Source organism: Coregonus clupeaformis, chromosome 30 (assembly GCF_020615455.1).
Source record: "Coregonus clupeaformis isolate EN_2021a chromosome 30, ASM2061545v1, whole genome shotgun sequence".
NCBI classification, from domain to species: Eukaryota; Metazoa; Chordata; class Actinopteri; order Salmoniformes; family Salmonidae; genus Coregonus; species Coregonus clupeaformis.
In genome coordinates, this window is record NC_059221.1 from 5778852 (window position 1) to 5805037 (window position 26186).

General features: G+C 43.6%; 1 protein-coding gene across 2 annotated transcripts in view; it reads right to left on the minus strand.

Annotated features, from left to right (window-relative positions):
* Positions 1-16949: 16949 nt before the first annotated feature.
* LOC121545951 (phosphatase and actin regulator 3-like) overlaps positions 16950-26186 on the minus strand; it is a 61249-nt gene continuing 52012 nt past the window's right edge. For both annotated transcript variants that reach the window (XM_041856894.2, XM_041856893.2), the window contains exons 8-12: positions 19486-19541; positions 18750-18811; positions 18278-18418; positions 17834-17910; positions 16950-17428 (exon numbers count right to left, since the gene is read on the minus strand). In XM_041856894.2, the coding sequence (XP_041712828.1) occupies positions 17413-17428; positions 17834-17910; positions 18278-18418; positions 18750-18811; positions 19486-19541 (352 nt within the window). In that variant the 3' untranslated portion in view covers positions 16950-17412. The remainder of the gene's footprint in view (positions 17429-17833; positions 17911-18277; positions 18419-18749; positions 18812-19485; positions 19542-26186) is intronic.

The window sequence follows — 26186 nt, forward strand, 5'->3', positions numbered from 1 at the left end:
GGCAATTTGCATATACTCCAGAATGTCATGAAGAGTGATCAGATTAATTGCAATTAATTGCAAAGTCCCTCTTTGCCATGACAATGAACTTAATCCCCCAAAAACATTTCCACTGCATTTCAGCCCTGCCACAAAAGGACCAGCTGACATAATGTCAGTGATTCTCTCATTAACACAGGTGAGAGTGTTGACGATGACAAGGATGGAGATCACTCTGTCATGCTGATTGAGTTAGAATAACAGACTGGAAGTTTTAAAAGGAGGGTGGTGCTTGAAATCATTGTTCTTTCTCTGTTAACCATGGTTACCTGCAAGGAAACACGTGCCATCATCATTGCTTTGCACAAAAAGGGCTTCACAGGCAAGGATATTGCTGCTAGTAAGATTGCACCTAAATCAACCATTTATCGGATCATCAAGAACTTCAAGGAGAGAGGTTCAATTGTTGTGAAGAAGGCGTCAGGGCGCCCAAGAAAGTCCAGCAAGTGTCAGGACCGTCTCCTAAAGTTGATTCAGCTGCGGGATCGGGGCACCACCAGTGCAGAGCTTGCTCAGGAATGGCAGCAGGCAGGTGTGAGTGCATCTGCACGCAGTGAGGCAAAGACTTTTGGAGGATGGCCTGGTATCAAGAAGGGCAGCAAAGAAGCCACTTCTCTCCAGGAAAAACATCAGGGACAGACTGATATTCTGCAAAAGGTACAGGGATTGGACTGCTGAGGACTGGGGTAAAGTCATTTTCTCTGATGAATCCCCTTTCCGATTGTTTGGGGCATCCGGAAAACACCTTGTCCAGAGAAGACAAGGTGAGCGCTACCATCAGTCCTGTGTCATGCCAACAGTAAAGCATCCTGAGACCATTCATGTGTGGGGTTGCTTCTCAGCCAAGGGAGTGGGCTCACTCACAATCTTGCCTAAGAACACAGCCATGAATAAAGAATGGTACCAACACATCCTCCGAGAGCAACTTCTCCCAACCATCCAAGAACAGTTTGGTGACGACCAATGCCTTTTCCAGCATGATGGAGCACCTTGCCATAAGGCAAAAGTGATAACTAAGTGGCTCGGGGAACAAAACATCGACATTTTGGGTCCATGGCCAGGAAACTCCCCAGACCTTAATCCCATTGAGAACTTGTGGTCGATCCTCAAGAGGCGGGTGGACAAACAAAACCCCACAAATTCTGACAAACTCCAAGCATTAATTATGCATGAATGGGCTGCCATCAATCAGGATGTGGCCCAGAAGTTAATTGACAGCATGCCAGGGCGGATTGCAGAGGTCTTGAAAAAGAAGGGTCAACACTGCAAATATTGACTCTTTGCATAAAATGAATGTAATTGTCAATAAAAGCCTTTGACACTTATGGAATGCTTGTAATTATACTTCAGTATACCATAGTAACATCTGATAAAAATATCTCATAACACTGAAGCAGCAAACTTTGTGAAGACCAATACTTGTGTCATTCTCAAAACTTTTGACCACGACTGTATGGTGTTGCGGAGTGCATATAGGATTTGGCCAGCATGTATGCACTGGGGAACCGCAAGTGATCCATCAGTACTTGATGTTTGTAGCATTGATGACTGTGAATACCCAGTAGGCTGTCCAATGCCATTTCCAAGAGGATGAAATCACTCTTCTTTCCGCTCTCAAAGTATGGCAGTTTGGGTCTGGGAATTCCATAGGCTGAAGCTACAAGCAGTTCCATGATGTTGGCTCCCTCTTCTGGTTGCGTGAAGGATAAAACTGGCACTGCTGATTTGCTCACTGTGGCCTCGTTGGGCTTATCCCCTACTTTCCCAGACCCTCCATTGGTGTCAGCCTGAAATGAGTGAGAGCTCTCCCACCTGATGGTTGATGACTGGCCTGGCCCAGGCCCTGCACGAAAGGAATGATTTGCTGTTGTTGGTAATTGGTGGAAATGTTAAGGAGAGGTGCTTTGGCTAGATGGGGGGGAATGCTAACTTGCATCGCTGGCATAGAGGGTGTTGGCGGAGCGGCATGTCCCCCGTGGTCCGTGCTGGCTGTTGACCTCGGCGCCTCCGAGGACTCTTTGCCATGCTGTACCAGAGGAGCAGATTGGGAAAGAGAGGCAGACAGGTGTCACGATCGTCTAATGAGGGAGACCAAGGCGCAGCGTTGCGAGCGAACATATTTACTTTAATAGTTAAAGCACAACACTCAAAATACAAAACAATAAACAACGAATGCGTGACGTCTATGGTACAACACGAAACCACACGAACAAAATCCCACAACCCGAAAGAAAAACCGACAGATTAAATATGGCTCCCAATCAGAGACAAACAGCCGACAGCTGACACTCGTTTGCCTCTGATTGGGAGTCACACCGGCAAACATAGAACATTGACAACCTAGAACACCCACCAAAGAAACAGAAAACATAGAATGAACACACCCTGGCTCAACATATTGAGTCCCCAAGCCAGGGTGTGACAGTACCCCCCCCTAAAGGCGCGGACTGCGACCGCGCCTAAATACGAGCAAAAACAGGGGAGGGCTGGGTGGGCATTCCTCGGCGGCGGCTCCGGCTCCGGGCTAGATCCCCACTTCCTCTCCAACCCCCCAAAGTACCCCTGGTCCTGTCTAGCCCCGCTGGCCGGAGCCGGACTGACGACACGCGCCCCTGGCCTGGTGCGTGGAACAGGAACGGACCGGACCGGGCTGACGATACACACCCCTGGCTTGGTGCGTGGAGCAGGAATGGACCGGAATGGGCTGGCGACGCGCACCACAGACTTGGTGCGGAGAGCAGGAACGAGCCAGACAGGGCTGACGACTCGCATCCCTGGCTTGGTGCGAGTAGCAGGAACGGGCTGGACCAGGCTGACGACTCGTACCCCTGGCTTGGTGCGAGTAGCAGTAACGGGTTGGACCAGGCTGGCGACTCGCACCCCTGGCTTGGTGCGAGTGGCAGGAACAGGCTGGACCAGGCTGGCGACTCGCACCCCTGGTTTGGTGCGAGTGGCAGGAACAGGCCGGGTCGGGCTGGCGACGCACACCGTAGGCTTTGTGCGTGGAGCAGGGACAGGCCGGGCTGGGCTGGCGACGCACACCGTAGGCTTTGTGCGTGGAGCAGGAACAGGCCGGGCTGGGCTGGCGACGCACACCGTAGGCTTTATGCGAGAAGCTTGGATGGGCCGGACTGGGCTGGCGACGCGCACCACAGACTCGGCGCGGAGCGCAGGAACGGGCCGGGCTGGGCTGTCGACGCACACTGTAGGTTTGGTGCGGGGAGCAGGAATAGACCGGACCGTACTGGGGACACATACCACTGGCTCTACACCGGGATCTGGAACGGGCCGGACCGGACTGGCAACACACGCCAGTACCTCTCGCCGTGCCTCTACACCTTCCATCCCCTCTTCTACCAGTGACCCCCGTAACCTGGCGGCCTCCTCTGCAACCCCGCTGGACCGCTCCATAGCGGCCTCCTGCTGCCCCGACGTCGTGAGCCCCCCCCTAAAAAATTTCTGGGGGTCTCTCCTCCCCGTGGACCAGGCCTCCAACATTCTCGCCCACCTCTCGCTCCTCTGTCTCCAACCCTCTTCACTCAGCTCCTCAATGGGCTTGACCCAGTCGAAGCTGCCACGGAGATCTATTAGCGATGGCTCCTGGACACGCTGCTTGGTCTGGTCTTGGTGGGATTTTCTGTCATGATCGTCTAATGAGGGAGACCAAGGCGCAGCGTTGCGAGCGAACATATTTACTTTAATAGTTAAAGCACAACACTCAAAATACAAAACAATAAACAACGAATGCGTGACGTCTATGGTACAACACGAAACCACACGAACAAAATCCCACAACCCGAAAGAAAAACCGACAGATTAAATATGGCTCCCAATCAGAGACAAACAGCCGACAGCTGACACTCGTTTGCCTCTGATTGGGAGTCACACCGGCAAACATAGAAAATTGACAACCTAGAACACCCACCAAAGAAACAGAAAACATAGAATGAACACACCCTGGCTCAACATATTGAGTCCCCGAGCCAGGGTGTGACAACAGGTCAGGTCCATGTGGAGTGGTGGTCAGGTCAACTCCCTGTCGTTCCTCTCCAGGAAGGATGAAACTATCCATGCCACCTCCAATTACCTTCTTGCTTGACGTCGCTGCCGCTGCTGTGCCATGACTTTGGCAATTCATTCCCGTTCCTGTAGAGCTCTACGGGCCTGCACGTCCAATAGGTGACATCGTTCATCAGCCTGTCGTTCCTCCTCAATCTGACGCTCAATTTCCTCCAACGCTAGTAGTTTCATCCTCTCTCGTAGGACAGCAGTCTGTGAATCACTGAGGGCTAGTGAATGGCGGCTGCCACGGCCACTTCCAAAGGGGTATCCATTGGTCGAACTCTCACTCCGTCTAGAGTCACTCTGTCCAGAGTGCCTCGACAATTTCCCATGACTTGAGGGGTGAGCGGAGCCCGCCTTGGAGAGCTGGTCGACCTGTGCTGTGGGAGTTACCTCTTTCATGGGTTCTTCCAGTAGACCACCCTCCTGTTCCAAAGCAGTTTCCGGTCCTTGGCTCGGACAGGATGGTTGATGGCTGATACGTACAGTTGATCCATCACTGCTTTGAGCCTTAGTGGGCTTGCCCTTTGGTGGGGGAAACTCCACTACATAATCCTTAAGATAACCAGGTGGTTGTCTGCTTGTTTGTTGTCTGGTTCTCCTGGTGCTGCTGGTGGTTGAGGATGAAGCCTTCTTCTGTGCTTTAGGCCTAACTCCTTTTATTCTTTCCAGGACTTTTCCCTCATCTTTAGCCTCAGCTGCTATTTCCTCATCTCTCCTTCCTTCCAGTGGAAATTCTTCCTTCTCCTCCTCCATTTCCTTTTCAACTGTCTTTGGTTCAGTCAACATCTGCCTCGAAGGACCATTGAAAGATTATTGGAATCTGTGTGTGTAGCCGGACAGGTAGGATGACTGACAATAGTGAAGGTGAACAGGAAACAGAATAACATGTATCAAATCAAATTCGTAATCACAAAAGTCTAATCATAACAACAATCGTTCTCATTATTAACATAATTAAGTAATTCAGCAATTCAGTTCAATATGAATTCAATATGAAGCATGATTGAGTCATTTAGGATCACAACTGTTCATCATAATCATGATAATGCAAATAAATCGATCAGTTATCAATTATTCAATCTATAATCTCAATCAGTTTTATCTCAGGATTATCAATTTAGCAAATAATAATTACGTTTCATATTTCCAGTTTTGTCTTCATATGTACATGTCATTTTGTTACATTTTAACCACATATAAATGGCATAGTTGTCCTGTGATGATCTGTAGGGCCGTGATCATTCTCCATTGATATAACACATTAGGTTTGAGGCGTGCGCTCCAAGCCGCACTCCGCAGTATTTACTATAAACAATAACTGATGGCCTGCTCTTCTGAGCACAACAGATAGTTCAGATGAAAGATAACCGATTCGGTGGATTTACGTTGATTCGTGGACGCACACAATGTCTGGATTAGACAGAGTTGGGGGAAAGAAAGCAGCGAGGTCGGGCGGTGGCGATTTCCTCCTTTTAATGAGTTGAGATCTGTCAGACATTTCCAGCTGACCTAATTAAAGCGCTCTGGCCCAGCTGCGCAAGTGGCCATGAATTAAAGGGCGATTCCACCAACTCCATTGGCCTTTTCCGCAAAAGGTCTTGGGCTGTTTTCATTGGTTCAGGCTAGGCACCTTAGTTCCAGAAGGGAAATCTTAACGCTACAGCATACGATGACATTCTAGACGATTCTGTGCTTCCAACTTTGTGGCAACAGTTTGGGGAAGGCCCTTTCCTGTTTCAGGCCCTTTCCTGTTTCAAGTCCCCGCAGCAATGTTCCAACATCTAGTGGAAAGCCTTCCCAGAAAAGTGTAGGCTGTTATAACATGACCAACTCCATATTAATGCCCATGATTTTGGAATGAGATGTTTGATCATCAGGTGTCTACATACTTTTGGTCATGTAGTGTATATAGATTGAGATATGGTCGCGGACCCCCTACAGTACCTCCGCAGACCCTGTGAACCCCACTTTGAGAACCCCTGCATTAGCAGACCCTCTCAACTGGTCGTATGTATGCACTGTAAACAATGACCAGGGCCCATATAATATGTATCTGCATTCCTTTTAAAAGGGTAAACCAACCTAGCCCAACAGATTCAACATAGTTGAACTCAAACATAAACTCTATTTAATAGTAAGATACCTCCCTGACAATGCAATATTCCAAATAACAAAACACTTTCAGGTTTGGTTTGTCTATGGGAAGTCCTCCCGGGCTTTAGTTGACTGTATGTTGATTGAATCACCGTTATCAATTCGCCTCTCTCTCCTTAGACATACTGGAGGAAGTAGTCTCGGGTTTTCACGCTCATACCAGCAGAAAGAGACCAGAAGGTGAGAGAGACTGTGTGCCTGTGCGTGTGTGTTTGTGCATTTTTCTGCCATATTCGGGGAGTGTGAAAAATCCCAGGTGGGAAAATGTTGTTCCACCCGCTCAAACGGTCACACTGCAAAGATTGCAATTTAGCCTCTAGTCATCCACGGCTCCATTTCAAAAGGACCACATAACACATTGCCCAATTTATAACTTGGAGGAAATTAACTGTGACCAAAAATATATGTATATATATCTGTTGTCAACTGATAGTTATTTGTTTCTTCAGGATGTGGTCATAGCATGCCTATTCACATGACTGTTTAGAACAAAAGGACAGTATCTCAAACTGTTCTCAAACTGGGGTCTAAGTTCTTAGAAAGTGTGCTTATTAAATCTATCAGTGTTGGGGTCTATTTGAATTGAGGTCAGTCAAATTGGAATTGAGTAATCCCCCCAAAAATAACATATTTTTAATGACTTATCATTCAACTGTAAAGGTGAAGCTATTATATTGATATATTTCTAATCAACCAAGTCTTGCAACCCTAGGCCTATATGTATTGTTTATCAGCCATGACAAAAATGTCATAACACATGGCCTCTTATGTATTATTGCTTGAATCCTGGGCTGAATTTCAACAATAGCTGTTGATGACTTCCCAAATGCTACAGTTGAAGTCAGAAGTTTACATACATTTAGGTTGGAGTCATTAAAACTTGTTTTTCAACCACTCCACACATTTCTTGTTAACAAACTATAGTTTTGGCAAGTCGGTTAGGTCATCTACTTTGTGCATGACACAAGTAATTTTTCCAACAATTGTTTACAGACAGATTATTTAACTTATAATTCACTGTATCACAATTCCAGTGGGTCAGAAGTTTACATACACTAAGTTGACTGTGCCTTTAAACAGCTTGGAAAATTCCACAAAATGATGTCATGGCTTTAGAAGCTTCTGATAGGCTAATTGACATAATTTGAGTCAATTGGAGGTGTACCTATGGATGCATTTCAAAGCCTACCTTCGAACTCAGTGCCTGTTTGCTTGACATCATGGGAAAATCAAAAGAAATCAGCCAAGACCTCAGAAAAACAATGGTAGACCTCCACAAGTCTGGTTCATCCTTGGGAGCAATTTCCAAGCACCTGAAGGTACCACGTTCATCTGTACAAACAATAGTACGTAAGTATAAACACCATGGGACCACGCAGCCGTCATACCGCTCAGGAAGGAGACGCGTTCTGTCTCCTAGAGATGAACGTACTTTGGTGCAAAAAGTGCAAATCAATCCCAGAACAACAGCAAAGGACCTTGTGAAGATGCTGGAGGAAACAGGTACAAAAGTATCTATATTCACAGTAAAACGAGTCCTATATCGACATAACCTGAAAGGCCGCTCAGCAAGGAAGAAGCCACTGCTCCAAAACCGCCATAAAAAAGCCAGACTACGGTTTGCAACTGCACATGGGGACAAAGATCGTACTTTTTGGAGAAATGTCCTCTGGTCTTATGAAACAAAAATAGAACTGTTTGGCCATAATGACCATCGTTATGTTTGGAGGAAAAAGGGGCTTCTTGCAAGACGAAGAACACCATCCCAACTGTGAAGCACGGGGTGGAAGCATCATGCTGTGGGGGTGCTTTGCTGCAGGAGGGACTGGTGCACTTCACAAAATAGATGGCATCATTAGGAAGGAAAATTCTGTGGATATATTGAAGCAACATCTCAAGGCATCAGTCAGGAAGTTAAAGCTTATCACGGTTTCGGCCGAGACTGCTCCTCCTCCTGGTTCGGGCAGGCTTCGGCTTTCGCCGTCCCCGGAGTACTAGCTGCCACCGTTGAATGTTTCGTGGTGTGATTGCTTTGGTCTGTCTTGTACACCTGTGTCTGTTTGTGTTCTGATTACGTGTCCTATAAGTTCCCTGTTTTGTATAGGTTAGATTGTGTGTTGTTGTCTGCCTGTATTTCGGAGCTGCGTGTTGACGCTCTGTTTGTTTGTTTAGTGTTTATGCATGGTTTACGTATTCACTCGCCTCTGTTTGTTTTCGAGGCCGTGTATTGTATTTTTGCACTTTTGACTAGTAAGTCTGTTGGACGAAGCCTCTGTGTCCTGCGCCTGACTCCTCCACCACATCCACATCGGTTCATCTGACAAAGCTTGGTCGCAAATGGGTCTTCCAAATGGACAATGACCCCAAGCATACTTCCAAAGTTGTGGCAAAATGCCTTAAGGACAACAAAGTAAAGGTATTGGAGTGGCCATCACAAAGCACTGACCTCAATCCTATAGAACATTTGTGGGCAGAACTGAAAAAGCGTGTGCGAGCAAGGAGGCCTACAAACCTGACTCAGTTACACCAGCTCTGTCAGGAGGAATGTGCCAAAATTCACCCAACTTATTGTGGGAAGCTTGTGGAAGGCTACCTGAAACGTTAGACCCAAGTTATACAATTTAAAGGCAATGCTACCAAATACTAATTGAGTGTATGTAAACTTCTGACCCACTGGGAATGTGATGAAATAAATAAAAGCTGAAATAAATAATTATCTCTACTATTATTCTGACATTTCACATTCTTAAAATAAAGTGGTGATCGTAACTGACCTAAAACAGGGAATTTTTACTAGGATTAAATGTCAGGAATTGTGAAAAACTGAGTTTAAACGTATTTGGCTAAGGTGTATGTAAACTTCCGACTTCAACTGTATATACTGTAGGCCTAAATAGCATCATTGATGATATATGATTGATATGGTTAATTTAAAAAAACTGCTGTTGATATCTTCCCAAATGCTGGAATGACTTCGATAGCGACAGTGTAGATTTTTGAACACTCCTTCTCACGATAGCGCATTGGTAATAGTCAGTGACAAAGGTTAAAGCCGTGGATGGGAGACCGAAGGGATAGCTGTAGATAGATCAACTCTCCAGTAGGAGGTGCTGCCCAGCCTATTGTTTTTTTTGTTATAGTGGATATTACATTTGAAGATCTGATGTTGTTTTAAAGGTACCAGTTCAACATATTTTACACAAGGTTTGTCTATGTTGAAAATGTGTTACCATGATGACATAATCCTGTGGTTGAAATTCTACCCTCAAAACAACAGTTGATTACTTTTTTCAAATCCAATACATTTTCCACGTAGATTCCACAACAGAATACATTAACAAATTACATTGAAACAACATTGATTTAACCAGTTTGTGCCCAGTGGGAACCTACAAAAACTACAGTACATGTCACCTTGTAATTTGACCTATGTGCATTCCTTATTTGTCTCGCAGGCTTACGCGTTACAATGAATAAAGCTTCTTTTTTTTCTACTTTTTTGTTGAAGACTGCTCATCTGAGCTCAGTTTTAAGCAATAGGATAGCAATCCCATGTTGTGCAGTATGGCATTGTGCTTATCGTCATTTTCTCTTGTCTACTCCGTGTGGCACTGTGAAGAGTTCAAACCTTTTATAAAGCGTTTTGTCACTCGCTGTTTTCAGATGTGCTTGATGAGGAAAGACATGTTCAGGACAGACTCTTCAAGGAGATTGTGAGTGGAAATGACAGTCGTGACTAGGTTAGAGACAAAAAACAATTTTCTCTTTCCACTCACGCGGCATTAAAGAGGTCCTTCTTTTGCAAGCCATACTCAAAGTGCTGACTATACAAGCTCAGACTGAGACTGCAAACCCTGAGGTGTTGCGAGTGTATTTGAGCGCTATGTTTTGTGTGTCTCTCCCTTTAGCAAGACGAGGACATACTGAGTGTGAGGAGAGGACTGCAGGCTCTTTTCCTGCCAGAGGGATCGAGGTTCTAAACCCAAATCAAGTACCTCTGCACATTTATAAGATATGTTTGTGTTCCATTAAGTTTGCTTGTCATTCTACGTTAATTGCGATCAATGAAATATATTGAGCATAACTTAAAGAAATATACATGCATTATTTAAAAAGTAGCAAATGTTAATTTATATGATATGAATATCAGTGGCGGCTGGCCGATAGAGGGCGCTAGGGCGCCGCCCCCTTAAATAAAATTATTTAAAAAAATAAAATAAAAAATAAATAAAAATAATAATAATAATAATAAAAACATCAGTATGTCAATATTTGTGTGTTTGAAATATGGAATGCACACAGTAATATGTGTAAGATATGATAGAAAATCATATTCGCAACCTTTCCTCTGCCTGTCAAACGCCTCGTCAGCTCTGGGCGATACAGAAAGTGCCCCGAGGAGGCGGGTCTACGTAGCAGTTAAGCCAATTGCTAATTTAAGATATGAATGTATGACATAAAATGTAGCTAATCAGCGATTTTAATTCGAATCCAAGGAGGGCGATTATTTTATCGCCCCAAGCTCGCCCCTGATAAAATAAGGACCGGGCTCCAGTGGCGCCATTTTTACTAGACGACAATGGCGAGCGCAAAGCGTTACTCCTCCAAGACCCAACCCTAACTCGGTGAAATCTCTCCTCCAAGATCCGTTTGAGAGGAGAACTTTGTCAGAGAAAGTTCGGGTGAAAGAGCTGGGCCCAGATCAACCTGACCTCTCAATCAGACAGCAGGCTAGCGAGAAAGGGAAGCAGTATATGCGCGGCTTCTCCCGTAGCTGGTACACCAGGAAGGCTTGGCTAGCTGGGTGCACTGATGCTAATGCTTTATTTTGCTTTCCGTGCTTGCTTTTTTAAAACGACGGGGTCAGATTCAGCATGGACAGGTACCGGAGTGAGGGATATGAAGCACCTGTCAGAGAAGGTAAAGAAACATGAGAACACCAGGGCACACATGGACAACTCTGTAAAGCTAGCTGTATTAGGAAGGGTGAACATTGCTACGCAGCTGGATGACGGCCACAGGATTGCGGTGAGGAAACACAATGAGGAGGTGGATAAAAACAGGCACATTCTATCCAAAATTATCGATTGTGTGAAGTTCTGTGGGGCTTTTGAGTTGGCCTTGCGTGGCACGAGGAGACTGACTCTCGGACAACCCCGGCATTTTCCGGGGCTTAGTGGATTTTGTTGCCTCCCTCGACAGTGTGCTGGAGGAGCACCTGAAGACAGCTACCGTTTTTAAGGGCACGTCAAAGACGATACAGAACGAGCTGTTGGACTGTATGCTGTCAGTGCTTAAGGATTACATCCTGGAGGAAGTAAAGAGTGCTGATTTTATCGCCATTCAAGCTGACGAGACGACTGACGTTTCCACCCACTGCCAGTTGGTGCCTGTGATACGCTACATCGATGCTAAAAGTAACGTCCCAAGAGCGTTTTTCGAGTTCATTTTGATCGAGAACGCAACCGCCGACACCATCGCTACAGCGCTGCTGGAGAGGCTCAGCACCATACTCTCACATGGACAAAAGGCCAAACTTATTGCCCAGGCTTACGACGGAGCAAGTGTGATGAGGGGAGCCACCGGCGGAGTGCAGCGTAAAATAGTGGATGTGTACGAAAATGCGCACTACGTCCACTGCTATGCACATCAGCTGAACCTCATCATGCAGCAGGCTACTTCACGCATCCCCAGGATCGGCACTTTCTTTTCCGACCTTGCAGGATTTTCTGCTTTCTTCTCCAGGTCTCCCCAAGCGAACCACCGTGCTTGACGAAGTGGTTGCGCATAGACTCCCAGAGCCTCTACAACACGGTGGAACTTCCACAGTCGCGCTGTAAACACTGTGTACGAGTACAGGGATGACCTCCTAACGTGTTTCCAGACCATCAGGGACTCTGGGAACTTTGATGCCCCGACTGTCAGAGAGGCGGGGGGGGCTTTGTGAGGATGCTCGAAGACGAGGCTTTCTGTTTTTCCTGGCACTGTTCCACAAGATCATGCCAAATGTGGACATGCTTTTCAGCCAGCTGCAGAAGAGGAACATCGACCCTGTCTTCATTAAAGCACTTGTCCAGAGGTTCACAGACAGCATGCTAACAATCAGGTAAATAACTATATTTACTATTGGCTGATAAAGATGTTGTTAGAAAGATGAATAGTTCACTTACAACAGTTTAAAAGCCTAAATGTGTCTGGTCATCAAAGTGAGTGATTATCATAGAGCCGTCACAATTATATTTGTTTTAGTATTTTTAAAAGGAAAGAGAAGACACAATCAGACATTGATAATAATGCAGGAAAGTACTACACAGTTTGTAATAATTATTCAGGTGTCCACCAGGTCAATTTCTAGAAGAGGCCTAGTTGTTATTGAAGATTAACTTTATTGCTAAGTGCACAGCAGAACAAAATGATGTTGCATCCCTCTCACAAATGTAATAGAAAAAGGCTTTAAAACGTAATAACATCAGTTAATTATGTACATCACAGGTTAAAAGCAGTTACTAGACATAGTTTGTGTGTATATACACACTATCTGTCTGTCTGTCTGTCTGTCTATATATATATATATATATATATATATATATATATATATAAGTCACTGGTTGTGTGTTGAGGGGGAATTACAGTGAGTTAAGAAGTCTGATTGCAAGTTATCAAATTAAACTTTATTTTTTGGACCCAGGGCCTCAATTCCCTCTTTGTGTGGGGACAGCGCATCTGACGAGCAGCAACAGCCCATCAAGCGACGGAGGATGCTGGGACCAGGAGAACAACAGAGGTTGGCTATAGAGGTAAGTTGTGATGTAATTGTCAGTGTTTCCCCCTATAACTTTTTTTCAGGCCTGGTAGTATGTAGCCAAAACCCTGAACAATCAGCACCTTGGTAATCATATACTTGAGTTGGACATAGGCATGTGTCAGTCAGGATCACTTGCATCAAAATAGCTTAATTGCAAATTAAAGCTGATGATGTATCTTTTACAGGTATGTGATACCATCCTGAGTCATGCCAAAGAGAGGTTCTCCTTCACCCAGCACCTCATCAGCGCAACACTATTGCACGGAGAGTTGTTCCCACAACACAGTGTGAAGTTCCCCGATACAGCGCTTGAAACAACCGTGGAGGCGTACCCCATGTTGAACAAGGCCAAGCTCAAAACCGAACTGTCCCTCATCTATGAGAACAGTGAGTTCAAGGCTTGTAGTGGTGCAGTGCCCCTGTACCAGTTCTTCATGGAGAACAACCTTCAGAGCACTTTCACAGAGACTGCCAGCCTCCTCAAGATCCTCATCACCACACCCATGACAACTGCTGAGTCAGAAAGGTGCTTCTCTACACTGAAAAGGATCAAGACCTTCCTGAGAAACAGCATGACACAGGATCGCCTGAACGCTCTGGCCATGCTCTCCATGGAGAAGAAACTTGTCAGGGACATTCCTGACTTTAATCAAAGGGTCATTGAGAGGTTTGCCACTCAGAAGGACAGACGGGCAAAATTCCTGTACAAATAAGATGACAGACACACACACACAGAGCAGCTCTGGCCGCATGTTTCTTTGTATATAGTTGACCTTAGCATAAAAAAATCCAGTTATATATGGTACTCTAGAAAGTCTTAATAGTGTCTTTGCTAATATTACTGTATATATGTTGTTTTGTATCAATTAATTGTTGCAGTTCTGGAGCACATTAACAATTAGTCACATTTAGTATGATCATAAAATACTGTATGCTATTCTTCCAGTCAAAGGTTTGAGTTCATCCACTTGATATCCATTTCTATATTATACATCCTTTTATACAGTGTAAGATTTCCTATAAACTTTATAATAATTTCATGTTATTGTCCACTTTCCACTCTGTTCTGACAGCATGCCTGTTGCGTTGCCTGTTTACTACCAATGGTGAAAAGTTCACTTTAAATGCAAATGAAAGGCTTGGGTTTGTGTAATATGTTTTTGTGTAAGAATGCCTCAACTTTTTAATATTGGCATTAAATAATTACTGAATGTTTCACTGAGCACTGCTGTCCTGCAGTTTGTGTTAAAATATATCGCGATGGTTACAGGAAAAAAAAAGTATGGCACAGCCCCACCGAGAATATTTTTCACCAGCCGCCACTGATGAATATATAATTGTTATATTTATGAATTAATTTATGTAAACTCAGCAAAAAAATAAACGTCCTCTCACTGTCAACTGCATTTATTTTCAGCAAACTTAACACGTGTAAATATTTGTATGAACATAACAAGATTCAACAACTGAGACATAAACTGAACAAGTTCCACAGACATGTGACTTAACAGAAATTGAATAATGTGTCCCTGAACAAAGGGGGGGTCAAAATCAAAAGTAACAGTCAGTATCTGGTGTGGCCACCAGCTGCATTAAGTACTGCAGTGCATCTCCTCCTCATGGACTGCACAAGATTTGCCAGTTCTTGCTGTGAGATGTTACCCCACTCTTCCACCAAGGCACCTGCAAGTTCCCGGACATTTCTGGGGGGAATGGCCCTAGCCCTTACCCTCCGATCCAACAGGTCCCAGACGTGCTCAATGGAATTGAGATCCGGGCTCTTCGCTGGCCATGGCAGAACACTGACATTCCTGTCTTGCAGGAAATCACACACAGAACGAGCAGTATGGCTGGTGGCATTGTCAAGCTGGAGGGTCATGTCAGGATGAGCCTGCAGGAAGGGTACCACATGAGGGAGGAGGATGTCTTCCCTGTAACGCACAGCGTTGAGATTGCCTGCAATGACAACAAGCTCAGTCCGATGAACGCGAATCCGACCATCACTCCTGGTGAGACAAAACCACGACTCGTCAGTGAAGGGCACTTTTTGCCATTCCTGTCTGGTCCAGCGACGGTGGGTTTGTGCCCATAGGCAACATTGTTGCCAGTGATGTCTGGTGAGGACCAGCCTTATAACAGGCCTACAAGCCCTCAGTCCAGCGTCTCTGAGCAGTTTGCGGACAGTCTGAGCACTGATGGAGGGATTGTGCGTTCCTAGTGTAACTCGGGCAGTTGTTGTTGCCATCCTGTACCTGTCCCGCAGGTGTGATGTTCGGATGTACCGATCCTGTGCAGGTGTTGTTACACGTGGTCTGCCACTGCGAGGACGATCAGCTGTCCGTCCTGTCTCCCTGTAGCGCTGTCTTAGGCATCTCACAGTATGAACATTGCAATTTATTGCCCTGGCCACATCTGCAGTCCTCATGCCTCCTTGCAGCATGCCTAAGGCACGTTCACGCAGATGAGCAGGGACCCTGGGCATTTTTCTTTTGGTGTTTTTCAGAGACAGTAGAAAGGCCTCTTTAGTGTCCTAAGTTTTCATAACTGTGACCTTAATTTCCTACCGTCTGTAAGTGTCTTGTTCATTGAACAAGCATGGGAAAGTGTTTAAACCCTTTACAATGAAGATCTGTTAAGTTATTTGGATTTTTACTAATTATCTTTGAAAGACAGGGTCCTGAAAAAGGGACGTTTCTTTTTTTGCTGAGTTGATTATTGCAGTGATGTTTGACACTGTTAATAGCTTTTTATGGTTTTAACCGTCTCTCACTACGAGTAGTATTTTCAAAATAAATAATGCATTTCTATGAAAATTGTTCGAATGGCATGTCTGCTGTTAAGGTTGCCTGAAGTTTATTTCACTTTTTAAATGTTTTATAAAGTGAATTCAGATAAACTAAACTACCTTACTTGGCAGGGAAATATGAAAGTAGTACTTCAACTTATTCACGTTATTCCAATGGACAAATATCCATTTGAGTATCAGTTTGAATGTCCTTTGCTGAGTAACTGTTATGCTTTATTTAATCTCAAATTGCCAGACTCATGAATCTCACATTCACTCTGCTTACCACTGTACCTGACTACTTTCTGAGCAACACAAAGGGGAAGGCTGGATTGAGGCTTTACTTTTACATATAGAGCTCGCCAGCTTGTAGTCCTAAAAAACTGAAATTAGTTTGCATTTTCTACCTCCAGTTAGTTGGCCATTCCTATGGGAGAAATTAATGGGGAAAGAATGGGGTTTTGGGATATACGCCGAGATTAAGGTCTGAGGTTAATACAGGCTTAGGATATCTTAGACGTTTTGTTCTATGAGATAATACAGTATCAGTCAGTTAACATTACTTTTATGAATTATGAAGCCTTTATGAGCTTGTTTTGATTACATAAACGCTTAAAAGTTCACAAAAAGTTATGTTAGCTGATGAAGATTATCTCATAGAAAAAAACGTATAAGATCTCCTAAACCTGTGTTTACCACAGACCTTATTTTCGGCGTTTATCCAAAAACCAAAAAAAACATTAATGTCCTCATAGGCTTTGGCCAACGAGCCATGGCGGCGTTAGCCTCTGTTAGTGCCTAAAAAAGACGCCATTACTTTTGCTCTCTGTTCAGCTGCCTAGCAATCCTTTTATTAATACTTGCTTTATTAAAAATATGCTGATTACCAAAAATAAGAGGAGGCAAAACAATTTTTTAAAGACCTTGTATTTTGAAGTCAAGTAGTGCTTATAAAGGTTTTCTATTTTCAGAAAAGACATTGACAGTCCGGTTCAGATTGACATATATACAGTTGGTATGAAATTTACCCCTGACCGACCACACAGTCGTCATCGTCGTCCCCCTCGCCATCCCCCCTCGCCATCCCCAATTCTCCCCCCATGTGACACGTTATTTTAAAAAATGTAAAAGGTGAAGCTGGTCACATGCACAACGTCATCTTCCCTGTACGGATTTGCCACCTTCTCAAAGAAGACTGTTAAAAAAACACACGCACACAGACCGAAGTAAATTGTTCTTCCCTCGGCTCCATCTTAACCGATGGGCAGACAGACCGACGGAGTCCCAGGTTCCGTCTTTAGTCTTCTGCCTCCAGGCAGCTCCCACAGTGGGAAGACAGCCTCTGGGATTCACTGCCACACGCCCAAACATCACCATCCGTCCACCCCTCCTATCGATGAAGGCCAGGGGCGTGCTGGAGGAATCGAGGACACCCTGCAGATAAAGGACCGGGCTCTGGAAGAATGGCTTACGTGCTCCGGCAGTTTTCTAACCGCCGCCGACGCAGCAACCGAAAATTCTAGGCTCAGCATTATTTCTTCACAGAAGTATCTCCCCTTCGTATTCATGGCCTGTGGAACCTACAGAAGGAAAGGGAGGGGGAAGAGTGAGGGGGAGGAAGAATCATGAGCGCAGAAGGTGCCTTTGTAATCACTCCAGTTATGATTACAGCTATTCATCAATCTTGTGAGGCTATTTTTAGCACGGCTATGTGTACTGGGGGAAGGGGGCTGCTGTCTCCCTAGGTCATTGGTACAAATCGACTGGAGGACATTCGTTTACCACACACACTTAATTGGGGACAGACAGCATTTGTCATTTCTCTTGTCAATATCAGGCCGCGGGGAAGGTTAGCAAGGACTCCCCTCCTTCTCATTTTACGCATCTATCTTTAGCTCTGTGGACCTTTTCTAGACATGTAAGGGGAGCTAAAAATAGAGTGAACCGCAGCCGAGAATAGAAGCAAACACACAACACACACTGACCTCGTAAGGTGCTTGCTTGAGGCGTGCACCTCCATCTCAGTGCTTTTGAACTCGTTCAGCTCTTTTCGGATAGCCGCCTGCAGAGGAAGAAAACGAGGGTTAGACTAGAGAGCATCCTTAAGCGGAGGCGGACCACGCACGCATCAACCCACGGTCTGCGAAACTCAGCACAGAAAGACGACAATGACAAGGTCTTGTGAGAGAAAAAGCTGAAGCTAGCTAGAAAACAGTGAGACATTCTGGCTCTATGGAGATGGCAGCCAGGGCAATAAATAGGCAATGTAACCCACATCACAAAATGCTCAAAAAATGGTATGTGCCAGTCACTTTGCAATTTGAGTGGGGAATCATGAATTTTGTGTGGAATGTGAAATATAAGAGATGCAGTCGAAGGATCCTTGTTTTTGACACGGTTGACATTCTCACACACACACACACACACACCTTGTCGGCTGCCGAAAGCCTGGTCCAGGGCTTGTCTGCTCTCCTGTCATAATCCTGAGCTTTGGCCACCTCAACATAGTCGCTGAAACGGATGAGAATCTTTCGGTCCCGTAGTTCGTCGACTGTGGGCCGCTGATTGAGCTGAAATACACAACGGACTGAATTTAGCTGAAATTCCTGTATTCATCTGTGGTTTTTGCATCATAATGCTTCTCTCATAAAAGTAACGATTTTGCCATAGTAGCCTTATACAAGGTGTCTTATTATGTTCTTATCCAGAGCACATCCCAAAAGAACGATACAACTAGTGTACAGCATGAAATAAAGTACAAAAACAGAACAAGTACTTCAGTCAGGAGAAATGGGATGTCTGCATAGTGTACTTTACGGTTAGTGTATTATTACATTGATAATAACAATAAAATAATAATAATACTTAGTAACTAAGTACTGTAATAATAGTGTAATATACCTTTCTGTTGAGCCGCTGTTTGATTTCCCTCCTCTCCTCTTGTTCTGTCTGGTCATTTCTCTCTTTAAACCAAGGAGAATAATACAATTAGTGATAGGACTACAACAAAGACACTGATAAGAACACTTGAGAGGTTGGCAAACACATTCCCCAATAATGATGTCATCATGTCACTTGTTTTCAACTGGTTTTCATCAGTTTTCCCCCTAATCCACATGTCAGTGATGTCACTGTTTGACCCTAAACCTTATCTACTGGTGAATGATTATGAAATCAATACCAGTGTCCCACTGAGTTTGACTGTAGAGACACAGATTAGGCTTCAGATATTACAAATCAAGTCTAATCCATGGGGATATATATGTATATTTGAACATTTTAAACATAATTCTTTACACAAGTGTAAATCTTGTCAGATCCAAATTCCCATTGAATCTCAAAATTAAAATGCTTATGTAAGAGAAACACAAGGCTGTAGCCTGCCCAAAATAATATGTGCTGTTGCTCAGTTTTCTAAACGAATTTCTCAACATCAAGTCTCAAGGTATGTTGGAAGACAATGTGCTCCTTTCCCTCTCCTGAATTTTGAACGAGTGAATGTGTGTATCATAATACATTTATGTATTGTCTACCTTGGTAGATTCATTTAGGACCTGCGCATGAATTTCACATTACTCAATGAAAAGAAACATAAAAAGGGCAGAAATTAAAATAAAAAGGCAGTTTTACAACTCACGTTTTAGGATATTCCGGCTTTCCAACTCCTCAACGTTCGGCCTCTGGCTGAGTCTCCTGCGAAAAAATACCAGAACCACGTTCTGAACCATTTTCGATTCAAGCTTGGTCAACATCAAATAAGTAGACTTTTAAACCAAGTTCGCCTATCAATTCTCCTCAATGTAGTGGTTCTATTGGGGAACCCCCTGTTTTTCCATCTCGCGTCTAAACCTCGACTATGATGCTTTACTAGAGGCGCTCCCCACATGTGGACTACACACAGGCGCGATTTTTTTTGTATTTCCCGTTTTACCGCTGTTGAGACCTCTGTCTGTCTTATCTTATTAACTCAAATCTTATAATAAAAGAGAGACGAAGAACAAACACTAGGTCTACAGTCGTCTGCTGTTGCATGTGCAGATGCTCGCTTCACTGTCATCCCTTGCAGTCTACCCTACACACACAGAAGGCAGCACCCTTTTTGAACTAAGTCGTGATGCGCTACTCAGGCGAGCCTCCCTCCTTTCCCGACTGCATGTATAATTTGTTGTCGAGAGGAGGTGCATACGAGATTCCCACTCAAGTTATCCCCGATCACTCAGACAACCAAATGTCTCAGTTTCACAATGTTGCTTCTATTGTTCAAATTTTATTTTTTCAAATGTTAAAATAGGTTACAATTAGCCTTCATTTACTATCTTGACTTACCTATCAAAATGTATGTACTCCTGATATGGGTAGCTAGCTACAACACATATATATCTCAAACTGATTATAAAACTGTGTATACTTTTTTTCTTAAAATATAATAAAAATGATTGGATACTAATAAGCAACTCAAAATAATGACTAATTCATGTTTGCTTATACCTCACCATCAAAGCTTCAAACAGTCCACAAAAACCAAATGCCCATGACTTTGGAGTCACCTGTGCATGTGAGCATTTCAAAGACTTTGATATCAATAATAGATAGGGCTCAGCCCCACACTGCATGCAGCAAACCCACCGCTCAAAAGATAAAGGTAACGAGACAGCATGCCTCGCCCCCGACCAACTTCAAACCTCAATTCCAGAGCTCTGAGCGAGGACCAAAGTCAGGTCACACACCTTGAAGTAACACGCGCTGAACTCGCCACTGACCTGCCACAGCTGGGTATTGTGGAAGCCCATTGCCCTCCCACACTGCTGCTCTTTCCCTCTGAAGAGGTGATCACAGTGCTGAAGCCCTAACAGTTATAGGCAACGTATATCAATACCAAATGCATACAATGAAATGCAAATACAGAACAATCATGCTTGTATTCAAGACAATGTATTTAATAGTATCATTACAAGATGACTAAATGTAATCAATTTGATTACATTTAGTAATCCTTGTACTGTTTGACTTAGGGTCTGATCATAAGAGATGGATGATGACATTGAACAGCATAAAAAAGTACAATGGCATCAATTGCTGAGAACAGAGACTTATAATACTTTTTTTTGGCAGACGCCTTTCAGGACACTCAAAGACAATGGTGGTACGGTAACTTGCAGATGCTTAATTTCAGCCCCTCCCAAATTTAAGGAGAGACCGGCCAATGCTGAAAAGAGTGAAATCAATCCCTAATCCTAACCCAGGGCTGGATTCAATCCGTAGTGCTGAAGTTCGGCGTTACAGGGTGATTGAAATATAAAGGCGATGTTCCCGCTTTAGCAGAGACTGCATTCGCGGTAAACGCTGCATATGTCGGCTCAATCTGAAATTTCAGCGATACAGATTGAACCAGTCTTTGTAAATTAAAAGCACCATCTGTAAGTTAAACAGCCTAACCTTGCCATTTTGTTTGATAAGCTGAGGGGTGAAGCTGGGGAACCACTCAAATACATAGGAGTCCATGAGATAAACATGACAGTTAACATATTTTGAAACTATACACTGTTGACTGAAATGACAACAAAAACAAGAAACAGAGTTGAGAGTTTGGCTTATGATATTTTAGACAACATTTATACATTTATAAGAATCATTGTCATCACAGACTTGCTACTAGCAATACTGTTGAATAATTCATTAACTTGTTATTTGTCTGGTCAATAAATTTTCCAAGGAACATTAATAATAGGCCAGGTTATTTGAGTATATATCGCTATTTTCAGAGATGCACAAATTACAGCATTTATTTTTCCTGAATGAATCGTGAATAATGATGCCTGAGAAAGTTAAGACACACACATACCATACTCCCCACCAAATGCTAACCTCCCCTGTTATTGTAATGGTGAGAAGTTAGCATGTCTTGGGGGTATGATATTTGTGTGTCTGTAACTTTCTCACTCATCACTATTCACGATTCATTATGGATTATCCCTAATCATGGTAGAATCCACATTCAGCTAGAAGTGTTTAGAAACATATTGTATACTTATTTAAAATAAAAAATGACTCCAAAATGACACTACATTATTTACCATTAATTTCCATTTGGCACAAAATAATCTTAAAACCAACCAAAACAAACAGCAAATGCATCCAATAAATGTGTAGAGTCACAAGCTCGATGTGTGCTATGAATATGGGACCAAATACTTAACTTTTTACTACTTGAATACACATATAAGTGAATCTGTCCCAATACTTTTGGTCCCCTAAAATGGGGGGACTATGTGCAAAAATTGCTGTAATTTCTAAACGGTTCACCCAATATGGATGAAAATACACTCAAATTAAAGCAGACAGTCTGCACTTTAACCTCATAGTCATTGTATAATTTCAAATCCAAAGTGCTGGAGTACAGAGCCAAAACAACAACAAAATTGTCACTGTCCCAATACTTTTGGAGCTCACTGTATATCCTGTATATCTGCCACTCCAGTGCGAGTGAGTGAGAAAGGCATTCCAACAGATGTGGTGGCATTACATTTTCAACAAATGAAATGGAGAGTCACTCTCAAAGCCCCAATGGATACTATACCACCATGACATTGACCTGGCTGCTGGGTGGCTTAGTGACAGTTTCTCGTGGAAATCTTTAAGACAATGGATTCTTCCCGGCGAATCCTTACTACAGTACACCTCAGCAACCCTCCAGTGGGGATTGTGTTATGGTGTAAGCTTAATAATAGCTGTGTGCAGAACATTGGCTATTCTTGGCTAAAAATAATATCTTAATTTAGGGGATTTGGAAACGGAAAGTCTAGAGAATAAGGGTTCATTAGATGTTTCCTACCCTATACATTTCATATTGACCCAAGGACAGCTGTCTAAAATACAGTACAGTTCAGAACATCTGATTTTCTTGAACATTCTGTAGAACATGAGATGATAATGCAGCGTATTGCAGGTGTATAGGTACCCACTGTCCTGAAATGGCTATTCAGCCGACAATAGGCCTTTTAAAGACGTTTCCCAAACATTCGCAGAGACATGGTAAAAGCATGTCGGCTCAAAAGTAAATTACCTTAAAAAGTCTGTTATAGTGTGATGCTTTATAACACCCCTTGGATTGCATCCTGGCCTATACCCAGCTAGCACATTTGGTTCATTGGAAGTTCTGGGAACGTAGATTTTTGGTTACCATTGGTACTGGGAACGAAGCAATATGTTTCCTAACCAGTAAAACTGACGTTTTTTTAAAAACGTTCTGAGAATGGGAATGAATTTTGTCTGTTCCGGGAACGTACAGGTTGCAGGGAAGTTCTGAGAACATTTTACTATGGTTCCCTGAAAGTTTTCCTGGGAGGTTGAATTAACTTTCGGAGAACGGAATGTGGTGAGTGATTTTGAAGGAGTCAGGCGCAGGAGAGTAAATCACAGAATAAAAGGTTTATTTCCGAAAACACAGCGGTACGCAGCAATGCGTCAAACACTCCAGTGAGGAAATCAGGCACACTGGAAACAACAAGGCACACGGGTGAAATATCCCGGCGATACAAAATACAAAGAGCTCTACCGAGCTAATCTAACCTTCACAATAAACAATCACACACAAAGACAAGCGGGCAGAGGGAACACTTATACAGGTACTGATGAGGGGATATGTACCAGGTGTGTGTAATAGACAAGACAAAACAAATGGAATGATGAGATGAGGAGCGGCAGTGGCTAGAAGGCCGGTGACGACGAACGCCGAAGCCTACCCAAACAAGGAGAGGAGTCAGCTTCGGAGGAAGTCTCACACGGAAATTATAGGTCATTTGAAGGTAATTAAATAACGTTCTGAGAACATGTTTCAATAAGACTTAACACTGCTAGCTTAGTTTGGGTTAACTGTTTTGAATGCCAAGCACAGATAGGACACATGGAAATGTATTTGCTTAGGCATTAATCATGCAAACAAATTAATTGTTTTATTGTGGCATGGCATCAGTGAGATTCGAAACTATGATTTTCTGTTCTCTAGCCATGTAATTAGTCCACTGCGTCACCAGGATGGAGCTAGTTTGACATGTTTTTTAAACTCAAACAAAGTTGTTAATTTTAAGCTATTCAAACAGACCCCATTTCAAAGGAAACAAGCACTCATTAAGATCAGGTGTGGCCAATTAGTGGGTGGCGGCCAACACACCTGAACACACTTAACAAGATAGAGGATAGAGAGAGTTTTGTTGACGCTGAGAACAGAATGTATATGTTTTTAAATAAAAAATCTAGAATGTTCTCTGAACGTTACTAAAGTTTTCTTGTGTTTTTTATGGAACATTTTCTTAATGTTCTCGGAACAATTTGAGAACATTACTTTCAATAGAACCATGAGGAAACCTGTGGGAAACGTTATGCTGAAGTACTAAACTTTGCACAGAAGAACATATGTTTCTTAACATTCTCTGAACTATTCGAGAACATTCCCAACCTCAAACCAGTTGGAGAGTGTTCCTAGAACATTTCCAAAGTGTAAATGAAATGTAACCACTTTTAGGAAACGTTCTGTTAAAGTAATGAAATACCAAGAAAATAATTAGTTCCTTAAATGTGCTGAGAATGTTCCAAAGCCAAGCAACTATCCTGCACCATTCCCAGAAAGTTGTGGGAAAGTTGTATGCAAAATAACCATAGGACAACCACGCTCTCACCAAGCTCTAAGAAACATGGTTCTCAGCATGTTATGTGCTAGCTGGGTATTTACTCAAATTGCCTAATACTAGGATAAATATGTAAAGCATTGCTAGCGCCTGGAGAGAAAAAAATAGACAACCTTGAGTGGGCGGTTGCAGTAGGCATTAGCTTCCTTTTCTCCTTCAGCCACAAATTGGCAGCCAAAAGAAGGTAGCCAGAATGCAGTGAGCAGTCACAATAAACCAGCTCTCCACAAAACACATCTCTTGCTGGCCCGGAGTCTTGTCGAGCAGGTAACGCTCTCGCCTCCGAAACCATACACTTCCCCTGCAGCGGGGATACCGGTTCTATCGAGGCATGAGCTCTACGCATTTCTGCTCCCCCTACTCTGTCTCCCATCTTCTGCTCCTGTCATTAAAAAAAAGATATACAAATATGAATGAGTTCGGAATTCCGCTCTCCTTTAAAATGGAAAAAACCCATCTCCTGCATTCTGGCCTACTGTAACTGTATCGCCCTCCCCCCACCATTTCTCCTCACATAACTCCTCAATAACACACATTTGCGGAGGAGTGGTGAGGCGGAGAGAGAGGAGTGCACCGGGATGTATTATTCAATAGTCTCCGAGCTAAGAATAGCACCGTGGAAGAGCCACCGCAGCAGAAGTGGCGGGCAGAGAGCAGAGCGCTATAGATAGAAAGGGCATCTCGCACCGTGACAATGGACAGGCAAGGTGTCATTATCCCAGTGATAAGCTAGGACAGCATCTTTTTTTCTGCTCCCACCGCAACATGGCTGGCGGTTTCTCCGATCTGGAGAGAGACTCAGAAAATGACGATTAAATCTAAGCTAGGAGCCATCTTGGGAGATCTGAACCAGGAGTGATGGACTGTTTTGTCATTCAGTAAGGGTACCCTGGGGAAATAGGCTTTACTCCTCCATTAATAGGCTTTACTCCGCCATCTTCAGGGCCAAATATAGTTGGGCTTTCCCCTCTCTGAAAAAGTGCAGTGTTAACAAAATATGGAGCATGCACGGCAAACTGGCATATATACAGGGCATTAGAAAGGTATTCAGAACCCTTCCCTTTTTCCACATTTTGTTAAGTTACAGACATTCTAAAATTGATTAAATATTTTTTTCCCCTCATCAATCTACACACAATATCCCATAATGACAAAGCAAAAACAGTTTTTTTGCAAATATAAAAAACAAACAAAACAGAAATACCTTATTTACATAATTATTCAGATCCTTTGCTATGAGACTCGAAATTGAGCTCAGGTGCATCCTGTTTCCATTGATCATCCTTGAGATGTTTCTACAACTTGATTGGAGTCCACCTGTGGTAAATTCAATTGATTGGATATGATTTGGAAAGGCACACACCTGTCTATATAAGGTCCCACAGTTGACAGTGCATGTCAGAGCAAAAACCAAGCCATGAGGTCGAAGCAATTGTCCGTAGAGCTCCGAGACAGGATTGTGTTGAGGTACAGATCTGGGGAAGGCCTCCATCATTCTTAAATGGAAGAAGTTTGGAACCACCAAGACTCTTCCTAGAGCTGGCCGCCCGGCCAAACTGAGCAATTGGGGGAGAAGGGCCTTGGTCAGGGAGGTGACCAAAAACCTGATGGCCACTCTGACAGAGCTCCAGAGTTCATCTCTGCAGCACTCCCC